Here is a 20,910-nt window from a genome sequence, read left to right on the forward strand (position 1 = left end):
TACATTACAAACTACCTCTGAATGGTGTCTGTGATCAGATCCGAGGACAGATTGGGAGTGTTCAGACCTGAATTTGACTGGATCAGTAGAGATGGATGTTAATACCAGGTCTGAACAGGGTCACTGAGCATATCATAAGTGTATCACCTTTAATATTGGAAATGTTAATGTTGAGTTGGCGGAGTTTCTCACAGGTCCTCTCGATACACTCATAGACAGACTGCATTATCTCTTTGGGGTCTTCCTCCACCCAGCTGATTCAAACACAAACAGGCATGTAAACATGTGTACATGACGTGTAAATGTACAGAATCTTTGTTTTGTACTTCACTAAATCCTCTACATACGGCACAGTGTGTGTTGCATAAGAGGCTTGAGGTTTCAGTTTTATAGAGATTGTGAAAGATTAAAGTTTTTCAGATTTACCTAAGGTTAAGTGGTTCACCACTTTCCAGTTGAGATATCGGGGAAAAACATGGACGCTAAATGTATCTTGGGTTTGCCATTGTTAGCAATACCAGTCGATGACAACGCTCCACATTGTGGGCCTTTTTGCGCAAACAAACAGTGTAGCAACATGTCTGCAATTAACAATTAAACAGTATTATGTGTATGACAGATTTACTGCTGAACAAAAATGACATAAGTTCTATTAATGGTGTTTTTATTGTGGCAGCCATCTTTTAATTCCATGTCAGGGTTGGTGGGGTGAAAACCTCACTGATTTTCTTTTTGTATAATTAATTTTTAGAGAAGTGTTATCTTACAATAGTGTTTATACTAAACCTGAATACATGCTATATTCTAAGCGTCTTTAGATCTCAAATGTGTGTTGGCATGTGTGAACTTTTTTGCATTGTGGGTGAGATGATAGCGAAAATTCCCATTATTTAATGTAATTTTCTTCTAACAAGACAATAAATGTGACCTCAGTAGTCAGCACTGTTACCAAGAGAGTCCCTGGTTCAAATCCTGATTTGACTGGAACCTTTCGGCTTTATTGTTAGGATTTTATTTGGCTGCACCCTACTTCTCACCTTAGTATCAATTTAAACTGGCTCAAAGTACTGTATAATTGGGATGCATGAATGATGAATGGATACTATTTACACTGAAATAAGTGTTTCTGACAAGGGCAACAGAATGTAGCACAAAATATTTGGCTTGTGGTACGTTTTACCACAAGATAGCACTTTTGAGTGCTATCCAGCAAATTTAATTGATCCACAAAGTAAAAATGACTGTACATAATCAAAACAGCATTTATGAGTACAATTTAAATACAAAAGCTGGACCTTAGTCTCTTTTACGTTGCATATGACAAACATTCAGAGAGGTCAGACATTTATCTAAAAAAGTTAAACAATAACTTTTTCTAGTAAACCACTAAACAGGATCTGCATGGTATAAACACCTTCATTTAGCAAAACAATGAATACAAACCTTTATTTTCTTCCAGATTTATTTATTACATAAAGTTTGATTCTATTTGTATTGAGGTTTTCTTAAAGAAGTAAATATGAATTATAAGAGGTATGTAACCATTTATCTAATTACACAAACAGTGCCCAAAGTCTACAACTGTTGCATGTAATAATGAAGGTGAATGAACTCACCCCTCCTTTGGGAAACTCTGCTTGATTTCTACTTTATGTTGACTGATCAATTTGGTTGTTTTTGCATTGAACACCTATGGAGAAACAAAAGTAGGTCAGAGGTAAAGATAAGACGTAGGCAGATGATTCCCGCAGAAAGAAGACAGCACATATAGCAGCACGTCCACCTTCACCTGCAACAATGCAACTATAGGACTTTACTAACTGTCAATCACAGAGTCTACTGAGCTTTATCATCTCTTACCATCAGTCCCAGAGACTCAGCAGGGAGGCCCAGGTGGGTCATACACACGGATTTGCATAAATTAGTCATTTTACATAATATTTATGTGTAGATGTTTTCAGCAACATTTATCAATGAGGGGTGGGGCTAGATGACTATAAGGAGTACATTTGTCATTGTGGGGGAGAGAGACTGTGGCAGTTGCTGTGAGGCTATGTTGAGTAATCTTTTTGTTTTGTAAAAAATATTTGTTCACTGAGCCCTTCGTTAAGCAAAACACATGTTTAATTAGCTCCAAGCAACAGTAGAAGAAAAGGTCCTTCCTGTCCATAATGTTGCAGACACAAGGACAAAAAAACCAAAAAAGACACAACCCTTTCCAAATCCAACGGGGCAGCTGCTTACATCTATCCGCGTATCCCTCTTTGTTTTCATCCACTGAGGCCAAAGCTTTTCTAGGTTGAAGTTTAAACCTTATCTTTGCTTTACTTTATTGAATATCAAGGTGAATATGCACAGACAGTCAAAGTCCACAATCTTTGACTACACATCTTAAAAACCTGTCCCCATGCATCAGGAGGGATCAGACGGAAACACATGTGTTTGTTTCTCTCCCGATCAAAGCATTTCTGCTCCGCTAACAATACCAATCTACACAAATGTACATACACAGGGTCAGAGAGTCTGCTTATATAGGCTGGGCTTTTTGATTAACGACTGCATGTTTAAGCACATCAGGCACATTACAGGACAGACTGCTGTTTACAACAGACAGGACAGAGGACCATGTAGTGGCAAAAACGTCAAATGGGGGAGCCAGACGTTTTCATATGTCCAACGATGTCCACTGTCACAGCAGCATCACTAAAGTCTGTTCCAAGATCATCGGAGTCCAGCTAAAGGACTTAAGCTTCATCTGGAAAAAAAGGGGCATCCAGAAATCTAGGAAGATCATTAGTCATCCTGACCACATCCTCAGTCAGGAATTCTGTTTGATGCCCTCGGGGCGGTGTTACCTTGCCCCCCCCCAAGGAAGACAAACAGATTTGCAAATTCATTCATTCCTTCAGCCATCAGGCTTTTAAATGCAGCTGACAGCTAAAAGAACAAAGGCCAGGTATTTTAAACTTGAGTCTTAATGTGTATGTTTATTCTTTAATATCTTTCTCTTAAATGTGTACTTGCTTCGACTGCACATGCCCACCTGCAGTACTGACAGAGGAGTTGCTGTATGTGTTGTTGTTTTGTTGTACGTTCTATGTGACTGAGGCTACAAACTGAATTGCCCTGCAGGGATAAACAAAGTTGTGTTGTGTAAAGTTGTGATAAATTGAGTTGTTACAGTCCAACCACTGTCAAATGAGTTCATACAATGCTGGCTAAGTCTATCAGTTCCACACAACTCTCTCTGTGTTTCTCAGTATAGTGGTGTTTAGATCTCCTGTTGCCAGCAAGTCATGCTTCACACAGGAAGTGATTTGTTTTTTATCAAGACAGACCCCTGCACTGCTGCTGTATACACACAAACGCTCACTAGGTTAAATTCATGATTCCATCTTTGCTTTCAAAGGTTGAGATTGTGACATTGTTTCGGTCAATACTCAATTTACAATTGAGGTTGTGACACCCCGAGTAGAAACCCCCCCCAGCTTTTTTCGATGAAAGCAAATAGCCAAGGTTACTAGATATTGTAAAACTCATAAATGCCTTCGTAAATACTCAACTTGATTACTGTAAAGCTCTTTATTTTGGGGTTAGCCAGCTTTCCAATACTTGTTTTCCGAATACGGCTGCGCACCTTTTGACAAGAACTCACAGACATGAACATATATGTTCCACTCTGGCTTCCCTCCACTGGGTCCCAGTACACCACAGGACCAATTTTAAGTTACTATTGTTCGTGTACAAGTGTCTTAATGGACTTGCTCTGCCTTAACTACTGACTTACACTCCTTCACAGTCCCTATTATCAGCTGATCGGTGGCTCTTGCTCGTCCCTAAACTAGGCTGAAGTCCAGGGTTGATCGAGTCTTCGTGGTAGCAGCTTCCAAACTGCGTAATGGTTTGCCATTTCACATTAGGCAGGCCTTTGGCATTCAACTCATTGCGACCTTGTGCAGTGTATGCCCTATGTTTTTGCTTCTCACCTGTTATGTGTGTTGTGCTCTCTCTTATGTTTTTAAATGTTTGCCTTAATCCTGTACAGCACCTTGATCAACTATGTTGTTTTTAAATGTGCTTTATAAATAAATTGGATTGGATTGAAGATAATGTTTTATTAGTCCCACAAGTGGGACATTTACAGTAGCAAAAACAATAAGGGTAATAAATAAGAAACAAAAATGTTCACATCTACAAATGCACAATATCTAGGATATTGACTATAAAGATTATAAACATAAAATACACTACAAATTGTACATTACATAATTAGAATGCATACAGTATACGTTTAATATCTACAGTGTAGACAGGGTTGCACTTGTGATATTGCACTTGAAATGAGTGCTGTATTGCACATAGAATGAGTAACCTGTTACAAGTGGTTTACTAAGAACAGTGCTTGTTTTCTGTGTGTGTGTGTGTGTGTACATTTGTTACCTCTTTTATCTGTTACCTAATCTAATTTCTGAGGAACTGGTTAGAGCTAAGATTAGAATTTCAGTTAGGTTAAGATAGGGTTGGGCATTAACTAGTTATGGTTAAGGTCAGGGATAACGTTTTGTTTAGGCTGAATGAATGGAAGTCAATGCCGTGTCCTAAGAAGAACAGCTGCACAAACCTGTGTGTGTGTGTGTGTGTGTGTGTGTGACACCACTGTACCACAATAGTTACTCACCAGAAACCTCGTCGAGCTCGTGCCCTGGTCAATAGCAGCCACCAGCGAGTCCATCCTTACTCGTTGCTTACTCTTCTCGTCGCTGTTTAAAAAAAGACGTCCAGCTTCTCCGACTGTTGTTTCTAACGGCTTATAATTATCGTTATAATAATCAGATATTATTTATTTGTTTATTCTTTTACACCAGCAGCTGCTCCTTCTGAGTGGCAAAGGACCCTGACACTGCGAAGAGACCGGACAGTCACACCATAACGCACTCTCACGGATAGTAGAAGACTGAGCTTGTCCATGTGATTGAGGTTGGATCATGGACAGGCACCGGTGTATGCACAGCTTGTGATTGGTTGCTCCTCAGAAGGCGTTGCCCTTCTCTGTCCAATCAGGTTTGGAGGGGGTGTTCTTTTCTCATGGAAAATAAAGGATCTGTGGTCTATCTGTCTGTCTGTCTGTCCAACACACATTACTTACTGGGTTTTTCCATCCATTCATTTTCCACCACTTTATCCTCCACATGAGGGTCATGGGGGTGCTGTGCCAACCTCAGCTGACATAGGGCGATAGGTGGGGTACATCCTGGACAGTTCGCCAGTCCATCACAAGGCCACATACAGAGACAAACAACATTCACTCTCACTCTCACACCTATGGTCAATTTAGAGTGTCCAATTTACCTAATCCCCATATTACATGTTTTTGGACTGTGGAAGGAAGCTGGAGAACCCGCAGAGAACCCATGCGCACACAGGGAGAACAGGCAAACTCCATGTAGAAAGGCCCTTGTTCCAACCGGGGATTGAACCTGGTTCTCCTTGCTGCAAAGGCAAGAGCGCTACTGGGTTTTTATTGAATTTAATTTAACAATTTTCTTTCCCTTTAAATTGGATTCGCTTTTATAAAATAATAGCTACCTAACCCTGTCTAAGGCTTACACAACTGAGCCTTAACTCCTCTAGCTTACTATCTTTATTAAGGGAAAAGAAGTTTGTTTGTTTTTTTATTAATTTTATTTAAACTTTATTTAACCAGGAATGAAAACTCACTAAGTTTACAAATCTCTTTTGCACGAGTGTCATGGCCAAAATAGGAGTACATATAGGTTTTAGACAGTATAGATTACAACTATTTAAACATATAGCGTACAGAATACAGAATAAAATAAATAATAGGATATACATACATTACACATAATAGATTTACATTTACATTTAAGCATTTAGCAGACACTTTTATCCATACAAAAGAGGAATAAGCTACATACAAGTAATCTTGGAAAGAACTCCAATAGATAGGAACAGTGGACTGATAGAGGGTGAGAGTGCAGAGGTGGATCCAAGTGCAGGGGAGCGGGGAGGGTATAATATATAATATATATTATACTATATAATGCTTTTATAACATAACATAAAAGCACATAATCAGCTAATTCAATATAAAACATATACAGAATAAAATATCTTGTTTTGTTGACACCACCATTCATTTGTTTGATTATACTACACCAAAAAAAAAAGAAGACTATACTGTATATAAGAATATAAGGATGGACCATGTTGAGGGGATTGAATTCCATCTTAAATCTAGAATGAAAATTAGAGAAAAGACAGGAAAAAGTGGGAAAATGTTTTAAATAAATTGAAACAGCACTTAGAGGACATTTACTTTGTACTTTCAATAAATACATTCAATAAAAATGTTATTCAGTTTACTCATAGTCAAATCCATCACCGCCAGAATTTATGCACACAAATTCTGAATTTCAGAATGTGCATAGTCCAACTTGTTAGTCCACTGAACTTATATTCACTAATCATCATGGAATATGAATTAACAATTACATAAGAAAATGCATTTATAATTTTATTTATTTGAAATTTCACAGTACCTAATGTTATGTGCCTAACTGACACATAACACTAAACACTTATGCTCCACCCACTCATGCTAACAACCATATTCCCAGAAGCTCAGGCCAAGGAGGAGTAGCAGCCATTTTTTATTCTAGACTATTAATCAAACCCACGCCCAAACCAGGATATTTATCTTTTAAAAAAGCCTTATTCTCAGTCTTTCTCATCCTAGTTGGAAAATGCAAAAAACAATTCTGATACTTACAGTTTATCATCCACCCGCACCTTATTCAGAGTTCCTATCAGAGTTCTCTGAATTCTTATCTGAGTTAGTCAGTACAGATAAAATCATAATTGTAGGGGATTTCAACATCCATGTCGATGTTGACAGTGATAGGCTTAGTTGTGCATTTAATTGTTAGAACACTGGAGTTATTTTTGACCAGGAAATGTCATTTGATTTACACATAAAACTAATTTCCAGAACAGCCTTCTTCCACCTGTGGAACATTATGAAAATTAGAAACATTTGGTTATTAAAGGATGCTGTAAAACTGTAAAGCTGTCATTTGTTTTACTTTATCACCCTAACTGATCACTAAGGTCCCAAAATACAAAATTACAGAGCCTTCAGTTAACAGGCTCCTCTCTTGTAGAACCAGCTATCAGTGACTGTTCTGGAGACGGACACTCTCTCTGTATTTAAAGTTAGACATAAAAGTTTCCTTTTTGATAAATCTTATACTTAGAGCTGGCTTATGGAAACATGGACCATATCTTAGTTATGCTGCTAGTATAGACCTAGACTGCTGGGGAAATTTCCTGTGGTGCACTCACACTCACACTCAGGGTATGAATATGACTTTATTATATGCCATTAACCTTGTTCTTTCTCTCCTTAGTGTCTTTGCTTCCTTCCTTTCCCCTCTCTCTCTCTCTCTCTCTCTCTGTCCTCATCTTGCAGGTTGCAGGATCCAGATTCGAGGCTACTATTATTATTATCATACATATCATCACCATTAATATTGTGCTATAATTAAAGTCGATATCAGTATAATTATTTATCAACAATCTCTGCTGCTGCTCACATAAATAACATTGTAGTTCTATAAACATGTCATCACTGGTCTCTCTCTTTTGTCTCTACCTCATCTCCCTCTTGTCCTTTCTCTCCCCCCCTTATGTCCCCCACCTCTCCCCTGTCCCTCATTTTTCCTTTCACCCCAACTGGTCGAGGCACATGGCTGCACATCTCTGAGTCTGGTTCTGTCAGTGATTTCTTCCTGTTAAACCTGAGTTTTCTGTCTCCACTGATACCTTTGTGTGAATTGTTGGGTTGCTCTCCTTGATGTTGTCTATGTACAGTGCCTTGAGATAATGTATGTTATGATTTGGTGCTATACAAATAAAATGTAATTGAATTAAATGAAATTAACAAAAAAGCAGTCAAAGCACACAACCTTTGTGAGCTTTGCAACACTTTTCTTGTCTGTTTGTATTAACTTTTATTTATTTTGCTTGTTTATTCTGCCACTGTATTGTGCACATGTTCTAATAAAGTTTTGTTTCAGAATCATTTCCGACAGGCTTGTACACTGAGAGGTGTGACGCTTCCCTCCACAGTTCAAGCCTTACTTCTGCTGTTGAGTGTTGACAGTCTTTGAGGACACGGAGCTTCTCCTGTGTCATGGCACTAAACGAAACGTGTGACGATTCTTTGACGTTGACAGACCCGTCCCTCAGTGTCGCTATATGAGCTTTTCAGCTGCAGGTGTATGGGAAGTTGACGAAATGGCAGTTAAGTCCTTGCTCTGAGGGCGCTGCTCACCGAGCTGCTAACGACGGCTAGCAGCGTAGGAGATGGACGGTCTGTTCGAGAAAACAGAGGCGGAGCGAGAAGATACATTGGAACGTTCAGAGCAGAAGACGCTGCTCAATGCCGCGGTGACGCCTGAAGTCAGGCCGCACACTGCAGGTCAGTCCCTGCTCACACTGGAGCCGGAAAGCTAGCTAACCCGCTAACCAGCTACGCCTCATTTGGCCCCTGCGATCCTTTGTTATGATACGTCAACGTCTCCGCCATATTGGTCCGGGCAAGACCACAACGTAAACATTGATTGACTGATGAGCTGTTTTCATTGTAGTCAACGTGATCCATGTGATCAAATCAAATGATTTCTATTTTTGTTTGTTTTTTGTAGTTACAGAATAAAAAAATGCACAATCAGGTGTTACAAATCTAGTAGTCTACAGTACATGTGCTATGAAATAAGTAAGATGTAGGAGTGGTGTCCAGGCTGTCTGTACAGCTGTGTCTTTAAAAGCTTACATATAGTAGGGCCGTCAAATGAAAATTGGCTAATCTCAGAATTTTCTCTGATAATAGCAATTAATAACTTCCTTTCATCTTAATACCTGTTTGTAACTGATATGCAAAATCAATTAAATCTAAGGAAGCATATTTATATACAAGTTTAATAGCATGTTCACTACCATTCGCTTACTGTGCCCTCAACTGCTCATAAAGGGGAACTTTGAAAGTCTGGTCTGTGTTTCACCTTTTTCCTTCCCGAGCTTTAATGGAGCTGGTGGACACAAGCCATGGAGATATGTGCAAATACACAAATACTTGCAAATGCAACAGTATTTAGGTCAGCAGTATATATGTCAGCATCTGCTTTGCATGCTTCTGTGTTTTTCAGTTGTCACCTTTCGGAAAAAGCCAGTCCGATGTTTTTTTGTGTGTGGCCCATCGCTTAGTCATTTCCTTGCTTCCTGCAACAATGTTTTTTTCTTTTTCACTGGCTCTGCCATGATGAATGTAGAAGATAACTCTATTGCAGCCTTGATCTTATAGCCATCACCTGTTCTTATAGCCATTCCTCTGCTGATACCCTCAAATACCCACATCTGAAGAGGGATCAAGGGTCCATACAACACCAGTGTTTTTTCAACACTGCTGAGATGATTGAATTTATTCCAACAGCCCTATTGTCTGTCCAATATATTTGAAAAAAAAAAGACATTGATTTGGGTGATAACATATATGGCTCTGTCCCATATTTCACACACCTCCCTCTGCCAACACCTAAGGAATTCTACTTTTTCACATGTATTTTTGCTCTCTCCAATGTTCTTCTTTAAAGTCTCTATTCTCTCCTGCAGACGGCCATCAACTGTTTGCCATTAAAAAAGAGGTTCCACCTGAGCACCAGTGGCTGTCCAGTGTGGACCAGGAGAAGCCAGAGCACCCCCACATTAAAGAGGAAGAGGAGGAAGTGTGGATCAAACAGGAGGAGGCTGATATCATTGCAGTCACTGTGAAGAGTGAAGATGAAGAGGAGCCTGAGTCCTCAAAGCATCATCAGAGTCACATTGTGGAGAACAGAGAGGAGTTTGTAGGACCAGAACCAGCCGAAAACTCAGGTTTAGATGGATTTTTAGAACCAGAAACTGAGGACAGAGCTGAAGACTCTTCTGAGACTGAAGACAGCGAGGATGATTGGAAGGAGACCAGTGAATCACGAAGCTTAAAGACAGTAAAAAATAAAACAGTGTCCAGTGATACGACAGGAATCACTGATTGGAAATTTGGCTGTTCTGAATGTGGTAAAAGATTTGCCTATCAGTCACTTCTGCTGAGACATCAGAACACTCATTTTGGAGCGAAACCATTTAGTTGCTCTGAGTGTGGTAAAAGATTTACTGAAAAGAGTAGTCTAAGGAAACATGAGAAAATTCATACAGGAGATAAACAATTTCATTGCTCTGAGTGCGGTAAAGGATTTGTCCAAAAGGGCAATCTGATGAAACATGAGAAAATTCATACAGGAGAGAAACCATATAGTTGCTCTGAGTGTGGCAAAAGATTTATCCAAAAGGGAAATCTGAGGTCACATGAAAAAATGCATGCAGGAGAGAAACCATTTAGTTGCTCCGAGTGTGGTAAAAGATTTGCCCATAAATCATTTCTGCTCAGACATGTGAACACTCATTTTGGGGCCAAACCGTTTAGTTGCCCTGAGTGTGGTAAAAGATTTTCTCATAAGAGCAGTCTGAAGAAACATGAGAAAATTCACTCAGGAGAGAAACCATTTAGTTGCACCGAGTGTGGCAAAAAATTCATTGAAAAGAGCAATCTGAGAAAACATGAAAAAGTTCATACAGGAGAGAAACCATTTAGTTGCTCCAAGTGCGATAAAAGATTTAGCCATGAGTGCTACTTGAGGTCACATGAAAATAATCATTCAGGAGAGAAACGGTTTTGTTGTTCTGAGTGTGGTAAGAAATTTTTCCAAATGAAGCATTTGCGGTTACATGAGAAAATTCATAAAGGAGGGAAACCATTTAGTTGCCCTGAGTGTGATAAAAAATTCACTCAGAAGAGCAGTCTGAGGTCCCATGAGAAAATTCACACTGGGGAAAAACCATTTAGTTGCTCCGAGTGTGACAAATGTTTTATAGAAAATAGAAAACTAAGGAAACATTATGAGAGAATTCATACCGCAGATAAACAGTTTCTTGGCTCCGAGTGTGGGAAAATAATCAAAAAGAGCAAGTCGACAAAAGATGAGAAAAATCATGTAGGAGAGAAACCATTTAGTTGCAGTGAGTGTGGTAAAAGATTTAAGGAAAGAAGCAATCTGAGGAAACATGAAAAAATTCATACAGGAGAGAAACCATTTAGTTGCACAGTTTGTGGTAGAGGATTTCTCAAAAAAAGTAATCTGATGTCACATGAAAAAATTCATACAAGAGAGAAACCATTTAGTTGCTCAGTTTGTGGTAAAAGGTTTACTGAGAAGAAAACTCTCACAATACACATGTCAATCCACACTGGGGAAAAACTCTTCAGCTGCAGAGTGTGTAATAAACGCTTTACATGGCATTGTCAGCTCAAAAAACATAAATGTGCAGGCGATACCTCAGAACTTGATCAGAGTCAGATTGAGAGGACCGGACAGGACCAGGACCAGTCGGGATCTCAGGATCAAATTCCTCTTTTCCACCAAAGTGAACCTGGTGCTAATGCTGGAGTGGTGCTCGTGGTTTTTCAGAATTGGTTCAATGTCGGAACCGTTTAATAACACGTCATGTTGTCATGGCATACATCAGTGTTCTCCAAACTCCTTTCTTGGGCCCAACTTTTTATAAAGAATTGTGTCCACACCATCTGCATGATACCAGCTGTCAATCACAATGGTGTCCACTCATGTGTGCCATGCCTAAATGGAAGCATATAGTAATTTATACAACTGACAACAGGTACTATTAAAGAGTTCAGCCTATTAACTCCTCAGGAATGTGTTTACTAAATCAAGAGAAATGTAGACACTCATATTCTTCTATTCAAACTTAGTTCTATTTGTAACCAGCACAATTGCACAATTGACATTTTTGTATTAGGCACTTTTTCTGATAAGTGTATGTAAATAACTTAATTTTCTCCTTGTGTTTTTGAGTAAATCTTTCGTGGGTACCAACCCCAACATGGGGAATGACTGTGAACTCCATTTGAATGGAGGTCTTATGGGAAAATTACTATTCTCATTTGAATTAGAGCGTCAGTAAACATTTTTCTGAGGAGTTCATTGCTATTTACATTACTTCAATAACACATGATGTCAATTTTGTAAATTTGGATTTATTTATTTTTTTGAAAATGACTTGAATACTCTGTTAATGCCAAATACCAGCACAATGTCAACAGTGGCAGTGTTACACAGATAAATGTGTGTGGTGACTCCATCATACAAAGCAGGTAGGGACATGGCTGGAAAGCAGCAGTGGCTTGGGAGAGTGTAACCCGGTTCCAAATGAGCGATTAGAAATGTAGTTGAGTCCGAGTCGAGTCACTAGTCACCAGGTCAAGTCCTCAGTGTTGCTAGTTAAAAAATGTTGACTCTTGATAATACATGTAGCCCCTTACTTACAGTGACCCTGTGACAGATTTGCTTCTTCAGTTGTTCGGGAACAGGTTGGTTGTTGGGTCGTGTTACTGGTGACTCCTGACGCTGTCAGATTTGTTGCACTGACTGCTATGATTCTTAAATTCATGTTAAATTCTGCTCGACATGATAGTCAGTTCTGGAACTGGTTCTGTCACATTGGCTGGACTTTTTATTTTATATATGTGGATATTAACCCTCAATATTACTGCTCATGTCTACTCAGTTTGTGCTGAACAGAACGCAGATGCATTATTTGTTTAAAACACCTTAAATATTTGAAATTACACCACTACAAAAATCCTATAACGACAGAAAAGCCGTTCTTACCAATGAATATGTCTGAGTCCTTTGGCTAACATTGGCTGGCAAAGCATGGTTCTCTTCATCAAAGCATATACACTTTCAAATGCTATTATTTTTGCTTTTTTGATGTGGTTTTTAAATGCCTGTTTTGTTAAAAACAGAATCTGTTTCTTGTTTTTAGCCTCAATGATAACTACTACTGCAGCTTCAGCTCCTTAATTTCCCTACATTGTGGTTTTGCTGCAATAACAACGTTTTAGGCTCATAAAAACAACCAGACCTGTGAGGCGTTAGGCTATGTTCACTCAGCTCTCTTTAGCTCTCATGCAGTTCTTTTTACTTTGCTGTGGGATAACCCAACTACTTAAACGAATAACCAATCTGTAGAGTGCAGTCATGTTATTACACTTACCTGATTTATTGGATGAATTTCACAATAACTAAAAAATAACATTTTGCCTAAATATTACGATCATTTATCTGACCCAATATTATCGTGCATCTCCATTTAGAGATAGATCTAGTTCAGGTTTCGTAGTCAAACTATGGAACGAATGAACTGATAGGATCTGTACATCTCTGTTGAATATTAAAAAAAGCTTTAAAATGTAAAATATTGAAGGAATCATTTTGTTCTTTTATTTATCTTTCATACCGCTGATGTCTCATGGACTATTTAGGAGAGGCACAAATTAGCTTTTGCCTTCAGCCTGTTCCCGTTATTGGTTTGTGATTGTACTGGAGTGTGTAGTGTGAAATGGATCTGTGTAAAAGTTTTTAGTCATTTTTAATGCTTTGCCCTTATTAGTGTTTAACATAAAATAAACATTTTCCATTGTGGGTTCTTTGTACCTTTAATACTTTCCTCGGCCAAATTCTCCTCCAATACAATATTATTATCATACCTGCATCTGTTCAACATTATCTGAGATATTTTAGTGCGATTGTGAAAGCCAGAGCAAGTCAAGAACTCATTTCTGTGTTCATATCAGATCACTGGATGTATGCGTTGGACACTGATGAAGAGAGGAACCAAGATATCAACTTATGATGAAAAATGATCATCTCATATACAGAATATATAAATGGACATAAAGTACAATAGGGCTGTAATTTTAAAATAAAGTCAGACCAGAAAACAGGCAGACTGATCATGTTATTAGGAACAATACCAATTAACAACGTTTTAAAGTAGTATTATAACTCAAACTGGACCAGCTGGGGCTCAACACCTCCCTGTGCAACTGGCTGTTGGACTTCCTGACGGGGAGACCACAGGCAGTTCGGGTCGGCAGCAACACCTCCGGCACCATCACGCTGAACACAGTGTGTGCTGAGCCCGCTCCTCTTCACTCTGCTGACCCATGACTGCACTCCATCATTCAGCTCCAACCTCTTCATTAAGTTTGCGGACGACACAACTGTGGTGGGTCCCATCAACAACAGCGATGAGACAAACTACAGGAGAGAGGTGAACAGGCTGGCCACATGGTGCAAAGACAACAATCTCCAACGTGTTCATCATGAAGAAATTTGACTTGGAGAGGTTCAGACAAATGTTGATGCAAATTAATGTTGTCCCATCCTAAATCAAAACTCATCATCCAATGCACATAGTACATAATATGTATATATTTATATATGTATAGATATGGATATATACATAATTTGGTATTTTTTTGTGTATGAAAAGAACAACATACTGTAAAGTTTCTCTGCTGTCACTGAAGCAGGCAGGACAAAGTGCCACTGTGAAAATGTTCAGTTAATAGGTTTGCAAAATTCAGGGAGTTTTATAAATTGAAAACCTGAAAAATTGGAAATGTTCTAAATTGAGTGTTGGGAACTTGAATATAGTTGGTAAAAAACATATTGTAATTGTAATAATGACAATAAAGATTGATTATGATTCTCTGATTCATGCTCCCTATCATGCTTTCTATACACCCATCATGTTCCCTATCATGTTTCCTATTGATTTACACTAACATGCTCCCTATGCACCCATCATGCTCCCTATCACGTTTACTATCATTCACCCTCTTTATCCTATGATGCTCCCTATCATTCTTCCTATATGTGCCCCATCATGCTCCCTTCCATGTGCATCCAACTCAGTGGCGATTACAGCAAGGGAAGCTCAGCTTCCTCTAAAATGTTGTCAAATATGTGTTGTGTTATATTTACATTTCAATACTAAATGTGCACTAGAAAAGTGATTAGATTGTGTCCCTAGTTTGTTCAGAATCAGCTGTAATATGGATCGTCATTATGTGATTTTCATATTCCTGTAGCAGACCAAAACCACTTGAAGCTCAGCTTTAACTGTTCTCTATGGGATGGCACGAGACTGAGGACTTCCCCCCCAGTCCTCAGTCTCAGTAGTTTCTTCACAGAAACAAGAGCCGTTGTTAGTTCCAATCTTGCAATAGTTGTGACTTTCGACTCAGGTACGAACACTGACCATAGCCCTATAAGCTTGTGTCCGAGAAATGATGTAGCTCTGTCTTTGAGACCTTTCCAAATCCTAGGTGCAGGGTATGGTGACATTATCCAAAAGAACCAGATCATTTTCCACTGTTCCCATTTTGGACGTAACTCATCAGGCAGTGAGACGTCCCATCTTTTGCGAAGATTTGATTATCAGGTGAGCCGACCAAGGACGGAGTTTCTGGAGTCAGAGATGAGTTAAGTTGAAAAGCTTTATTGGAAGCAGCTCAGATCTGAGGAGAACTGAGCCTAACATGAACAATTAGATGTTAACAGTTGGGCATCCTCTGTCAGTCTCCCTGTGAGTCCCAGAGTTAGGATATATAAAGGGTTTTGGAAGCCTGTCTCTGCTGATACATATAGAGCTGACCTTCGGGAGACCTGCACAGTTGAGTTATCAGTTGTTGAGGTTTGTGCTTAGGAATGTAAGCAGCTAATTTTAGAGAAGGCCGAATAATAAGTGTTTGTCTTACGCCATCCTGTGCCACGCTTACACATGTCCAGCAAGATGATATTTGCTTTAAGAAGCACAGGCATAACTTCAATGGCTGAACTGTATCCTCTGAAACTTACACACTCTCTTGTGACAACTGTGTCTTTTCCACTCATAGTTGTCAGCTTTATCAGGATAGTTATGAGCATTTCAATTTTTAATCCTCAATCGATCAATGCAGTGTCACTCTGAGTATCAAGTAAAGCATAGACAAGCTTCTCAGCGGCTGGATTATTTATAGATGATACCCTTACTGGCAAGACCACCTTCACTTGAAACATTAAGTGATGTTGTCATAGTACCTTGATTTGTGTTGATACAGGTATTTCCTTTTTAGTCATCATGGAGGACTGTGGGATGCTTTCCTTTGACGAAAATCTTTGAAGCTTGGGAATTCTTGGTTTTCATTTAAGCTTTGTGTGATTTGCCGGTTCCACTGTGAAGCTGCCCAGTCTGGTAATTTGGGGACCAGCATACGATGCTCTTCAGTCATTTAGTATGTCAAGGCCCTTTACATGCAATATGGCATCTTGACAAACAATAAGAAAGTCTGAACATGTTCTTAGCCCTTTTAAGTTCTCCAAAAAAATACCAAATCTGACTCTCTGACAAGTATGTCTTTAACTGATCTCTTGCTTTGTGTGCATGGAGCTTCCATTTTTCATAAATGAAAAGCAGCCTTTTCTCTTTTTTCTTAGCTGGTTCTTTCTTAAAAACAAGAATGAGTTGGTACTGATGCTGTATCGTCTCAGAACATTAAGCCAAAAAAGGTAAGTATTGCAAATGTTTGTTGTTAAATGGAAGATATAAATAAAAAACAGCTAATACCATAATGACATTTATATTATGACTGATCTGAAAAGACATACTACATTAAGTGGTTATACAATCATCACACCTTGCTTCTGCAAGTCCTCAGATAAGACCATATTAGTCATCCAAAACAGTGACAACAGCACCACTGTGAGACTTTAGCATGTTACTACAAGATCCTGACAGAGGGGAAATAGACCAAAGCAGATGTATAACCATTCAGTATTAAGTATCAAGTTTTGTCAGCATAGTTCTGAAAACTATATTGTAATATGTTCATAGTAATATATATATATATATAGTAAGTCACCATTGAATGGATAAAAGTGATTACAACTGTAGCAATTTAAGTTAATAAAACTTTTTTTTATTGAAAGTGCTTTGGAATGTACACTTCAAGAGAAAAAAAGAAAACATTTGTATCCCACTTTCTTGTACTTCCTGTTCCTACAATAAGCAGGATTTCATTTTGTTCAACTCAAAACAAAGAAAGCAAATTCTTCCTCTCTCTTATATACGTCTTATATATTACAACCTGCAAAAGAACTATTTACAAATCATACAAAAAAAGAACAACAATAAAAAGCTGTGTGTAGTCTGTCCTCTTCTGCCGACAGCAAGTCCAAAACACATCACCAGTTCGCTGATTCTTCAGGTCAACACCAGAGCCCGAACAGAAAAATCAAGTGTCAATCAACCCAGAGGCTGAGTCTCTCTCAGCCAGATATTGACTGACAGCAGCTGGAAATGGCTCAGCGTGTCCAGTCTCTGAGACAAAGAGGCTCTACTGGACTCTGAACTTGTAAAACGAGCAGAGGCCGCGGGTGAAGTTCCAGCCCAGCGTCACTGAGAGGATGTAGATGAGACCGAGCAGAGCAAAAGGGTAGAGCAGCACCACAGTATTCTTCAGGAAGGGTAGAGCTGTGACAACAAAGCAAGGGGACGGGTTTACAGACAGCACTCAGATCTACGAAGTCACAAACAGCTAAAGCTTATGAATAACATCTGGATATTTTAGTCTATATTCCAATATACAAGACACATGGGCATATAAGCTGCACATACAGTTATTTCAAATACAGTTATTGACTTTCATTTCATTAAATCTAACATGCATAAATAGCTGTCATTTAACATTAAATGAAGGCTATTTATGCATGTTAGAAAAATTAAATTGCCTACAAATAAAAATGAAAAAACTGTTGTGACTTTTTTTTATTAAATATAACTTTCAGTGCATTCAGTGCATAATTCAGTGCATTTTACTAATTTATTTATTTTTTTATTCACCAGGAAAAGTCATAGCAGACATCATATCGATAATATGACGATAACAACAAGTTTTTAAAGTCTAATTTTCTGTTTATAATACTGCATACACATTCCCTGTATTTTCTGGATGTCTTCCAACAGTGATAGATAAATAATTATACTGTATGCTCATTATAACATTACTAAAACGGCTGATTTAATGGGACCTAAGACTTTTGTACTGTGTATAAAAGGGAGGTGGGGCTTACCATTGTATCCTAAGAAGGTGATGTAGAGATAATAACCAATGGCAATAAGCCACAAAGTGTTTCCAGCAAAGCATCCCAAGAACCATTCTGAGTTTATCACCACGATATCTGCAACACATAGCAATGGCAAACTAAGAACACACAGTGTGAAATGCAGTACATCATTTAAACAATGTTCCTCTGTAATATTTAAATTTCTTTTGATATTTAATGGATGTTGTAAGACTTTGTTTTAATATTTGTGGTCAATAAATATTTAATTTATTAAGTGTCTTCAGTTTTCCATTTAAACCACTGACAGCAAAGACTGTGTCACATAAAAAAAGATGGATTCAAATTTTTTATTTGCAGTAAACATTGGTGTCAAAACAACCTTCAGTTATCAACTACAAATATTTTAAATTATCAATATTACAAACTAAGTAAAAGTGGAAAATATATGAATTCCACATTTAGCATATTACATGCCAACTCTTGTACTCAATTTAATTTGGTTGCACTTGAATGATGTCATTGTAGAAAAATGCTGTGTTTCCCTCATGGTACAGTTCAGTTTGGGTACAATACGGTTTGGAATGGTAAAGACTGAGAACAGTATCTTCAGCGAGAAACGTAGCGTGACATCGTACCAGCAAAAAGGAACAGTAGGGGCTGGTTATTTGGTACTATTCCTAATGGATACAATAGGAAAAAAATGTATCGTACTGTACCAAAATGAAATGGTCCACTCATTGGAAACACAGCTAAAGAGATCGATTCTACTCACGGTTGATGAAGAACAGCTGCAGAAAATGCAGGATGACTAGGAGCGGGTAGAAAGCATTGAGATGAACATCAAATGCATAGCCCCATTCAACATCAAAATTTCTGCTGGGTTGTTTTAGCAGGTACTTGTTGCTGATGAACCTGGAAAACACATCAGAAAAAATCATCAGACATGCAGTCATACAGGTCCACCTTAGTGCTTCTTCTAGACACAGTTCTCGTCACAGAAGAAAATGTCTTCTACTTTTGGCTTCTCTCTTTACAGGGCACCACAGCAGTTCAACTGCCTCCATCTTGTCCTATTCATTGAGTTCTTCTCTGTTACACCAGCTGTCTTCAACACCCTTTGTCCAATATAATCACTATGTCTCCTCTGCTTACTTCAAATTCATTTCATACAGTATACAAAACGAACATACTCACCACATGAGTGTTGATATGAGCAGGCCAACCCCTATACAGTCTATAAACACCACCCACAGCAACAGTTTCAGAGTCTCCAGGATGCCCATGTCCAGGACCAGACCAAAGCCTGATGTTGACACTACAGATGCGAACAGTGTGTGTTTAATTAGACATGATTAAATGGGAGAAAACTAAATGATGAGGAAATGTATTGAGATTAGTGTTATATTACTGAAAGATTAGCACAGACTCACCACACAGCCAGATGCTGAGCAGGACCAGGAAAGCAGGATCGTCCCTTGCCCACTGGTCCTTGGTCTGTTTCCTGTAGTGGAAGTTGCGGTAGACCCTCTGTGGTGATGTGAACAAGTACAGCATCTGCCACAGGGCAAACTCAAAGTCCATCTGTCTGAAATGTAGCAGCCGCCGCAGATACTTGTAGCGTTTGGCCCCCGCCGTGTGGCGTGCAGCATCTCGGGAGCCAGGGGCACCGTTGTGTGTCGAGGTGGTTGGCAACATGGTGCTGTAAATAAAATGTGGAGAAAGGGAGGTGGTGAAAATAAGGTGTCGCTCACTGAACATGCTTACAAACACAAACACAAATTTATTTTGAAAGTATACAGGAGTAGCTGGTACATGGCTGGAGGTCAAATGTCTGAAGGGGTACAGGACAGTGAAAAGTTTGGCAACCACTGTTTTATATGATATCAAGTAATATTTGACCATTCATGTCCTATTTTATTCTGTTTAAATTGTATGTAACAAATGCAAAAACCTGAGACAGCAAAACAATACTACTATATATTATACAAAACAATATATATATATATATATATATACATATATATATATATACACACATACATATATACACACATACATATATACATATATACACACATATATATATATATATATATATATATATATATTTTAACTGATTTCATATTTACTGCCAGGCAATTTTGTTTACACACTGCAGCTCATATGTAAGTAAACATTACACCTAAAATGGCTAATATAATTAAAATCGAAGTACTTATGGTGCGCTAACTCCTATGTATTGCTCTATTATAACATGTCTAAAACAAGACACGGTACTGTGGCTCATACTTCATTCTTTTTTGACATACACTTATTCTAATTAGTATATATACATATATATGAACCATTTACACGCGTTACTGAGCAGTTTCTTCCCCGTCAAACACCATTATTATGTTTAAGACGCTGGCAAGCAGTTAGCTTGTTGCTAACTAGTAGCTTGGTGAGCCATATTTAAGACAGAATTGGTATAAATGCTGTGTTGAGAAACTGAAAGCAGGTGAACACCTAATTTAGTTTATTCCGAAGAATATTTACCTGTTTTTGCTGAACTCCTTTACGGGAGAAAGCGCCAACTCTTGCTCGTTTCTGTAGCTGTTTATAGACGCTTCCTGAAGAGTGATCTAGGAAGGAACACGTAGCTACTTCCTGGGACCCCCTGGTTCCTCATGGGAAATGTAGTGTAGTGAAAGATGAAAGCTGTTGCATAAACGATGTCTGCGAAGCTTATGCAAATGTTGTGCGTGTCTGTTCATACATTTTTGTAAATGAACGATGATAATAATAATAACCAACCTAAAACAAAATGTACATTTCGTGT

At 38.5% G+C, this 20,910-nt stretch overlaps 3 protein-coding genes across 3 annotated transcripts in view; 1 reads left to right on the plus strand and 2 right to left on the minus strand.

The window, feature by feature from the left end:
* LOC122785308 (glycerol kinase-like) overlaps positions 1 to 4,961 on the minus strand; it is a 21,024-nt gene extending 16,063 nt beyond the window's left edge. The window contains exons 1-3 of the mRNA XM_044051048.1: positions 4,679 to 4,961; positions 1,617 to 1,690; positions 148 to 254 (exon numbers count right to left, since the gene is read on the minus strand). Of these exons, the coding sequence (XP_043906983.1) occupies positions 148 to 254; positions 1,617 to 1,690; positions 4,679 to 4,732 (235 nt within the window). The 5' untranslated portion in view covers positions 4,733 to 4,961. The remainder of the gene's footprint in view (positions 1 to 147; positions 255 to 1,616; positions 1,691 to 4,678) is intronic.
* A 3,137-nt stretch (positions 4,962 to 8,098) lies between these two features.
* On the plus strand, positions 8,099 to 13,619 carry LOC122785280 (oocyte zinc finger protein XlCOF6-like). Its single transcript, XM_044051016.1, has 2 exons — positions 8,099 to 8,500; positions 9,691 to 13,619. Exons 1-2 carry the CDS (start codon positions 8,386 to 8,388, stop codon positions 11,607 to 11,609), a joined length of 2,034 nt encoding a protein of 677 aa, XP_043906951.1. The 5' UTR covers positions 8,099 to 8,385; the 3' UTR covers positions 11,610 to 13,619.
* A 3,326-nt stretch (positions 13,620 to 16,945) lies between these two features.
* On the minus strand, positions 16,946 to 20,729 carry unc50 (unc-50 homolog (C. elegans)). Its single transcript, XM_044050723.1, has 6 exons — positions 20,628 to 20,729; positions 19,520 to 19,788; positions 19,284 to 19,404; positions 18,862 to 19,001; positions 18,096 to 18,203; positions 16,946 to 17,496 (listed from the first exon to the last, which is right to left on the minus strand). The coding sequence occupies exons 2-6, from the start codon at positions 19,782 to 19,784 to the stop codon at positions 17,360 to 17,362; spliced, it is 771 nt and encodes a 256-aa protein (XP_043906658.1). The 5' UTR covers positions 19,785 to 19,788; positions 20,628 to 20,729; the 3' UTR covers positions 16,946 to 17,359.
* Positions 20,730 to 20,910: the final 181 nt, after the last annotated feature.

The sequence above is a fragment of the Solea senegalensis genome, linkage group LG2 (assembly GCF_019176455.1).
Source record: "Solea senegalensis isolate Sse05_10M linkage group LG2, IFAPA_SoseM_1, whole genome shotgun sequence".
NCBI classification, from domain to species: domain Eukaryota; kingdom Metazoa; phylum Chordata; class Actinopteri; order Pleuronectiformes; family Soleidae; genus Solea; species Solea senegalensis.

What these genes read in the sequence shown, in the direction of transcription:
- LOC122785280 (XM_044051016.1), top strand. Translation starts at nt 8,386, where the DNA reads ATGGACGGTCTGTTCGAGAAAACAGAGGCGGAGCGAGAAGATACATTG. An exon ending in AGTCAGGCCGCACACTGCAG is followed by an intron (nt 8,501 to 9,690) that starts GTCAGTCCCTGC and finishes TCTCTCCTGCAG; the next exon opens with ACGGCCATCAACTGTTTGCC.
- unc50 (XM_044050723.1), bottom strand. Translation starts at nt 19,784, where the DNA reads ATGTTGCCAACCACCTCGACACACAACGGTGCCCCTGGCTCCCGAGAT. An exon ending in GCTCAGCATCTGGCTGTGTG is followed by an intron (nt 19,405 to 19,519) that starts GTGAGTCTGTGC and finishes TCGCATCTGTAG; the next exon opens with TGTCAACATCAGGCTTTGGT. An exon ending in CTCATATCAACACTCATGTG is followed by an intron (nt 19,002 to 19,283) that starts GTGAGTATGTTC and finishes TGTGTTTTCCAG; the next exon opens with GTTCATCAGCAACAAGTACC.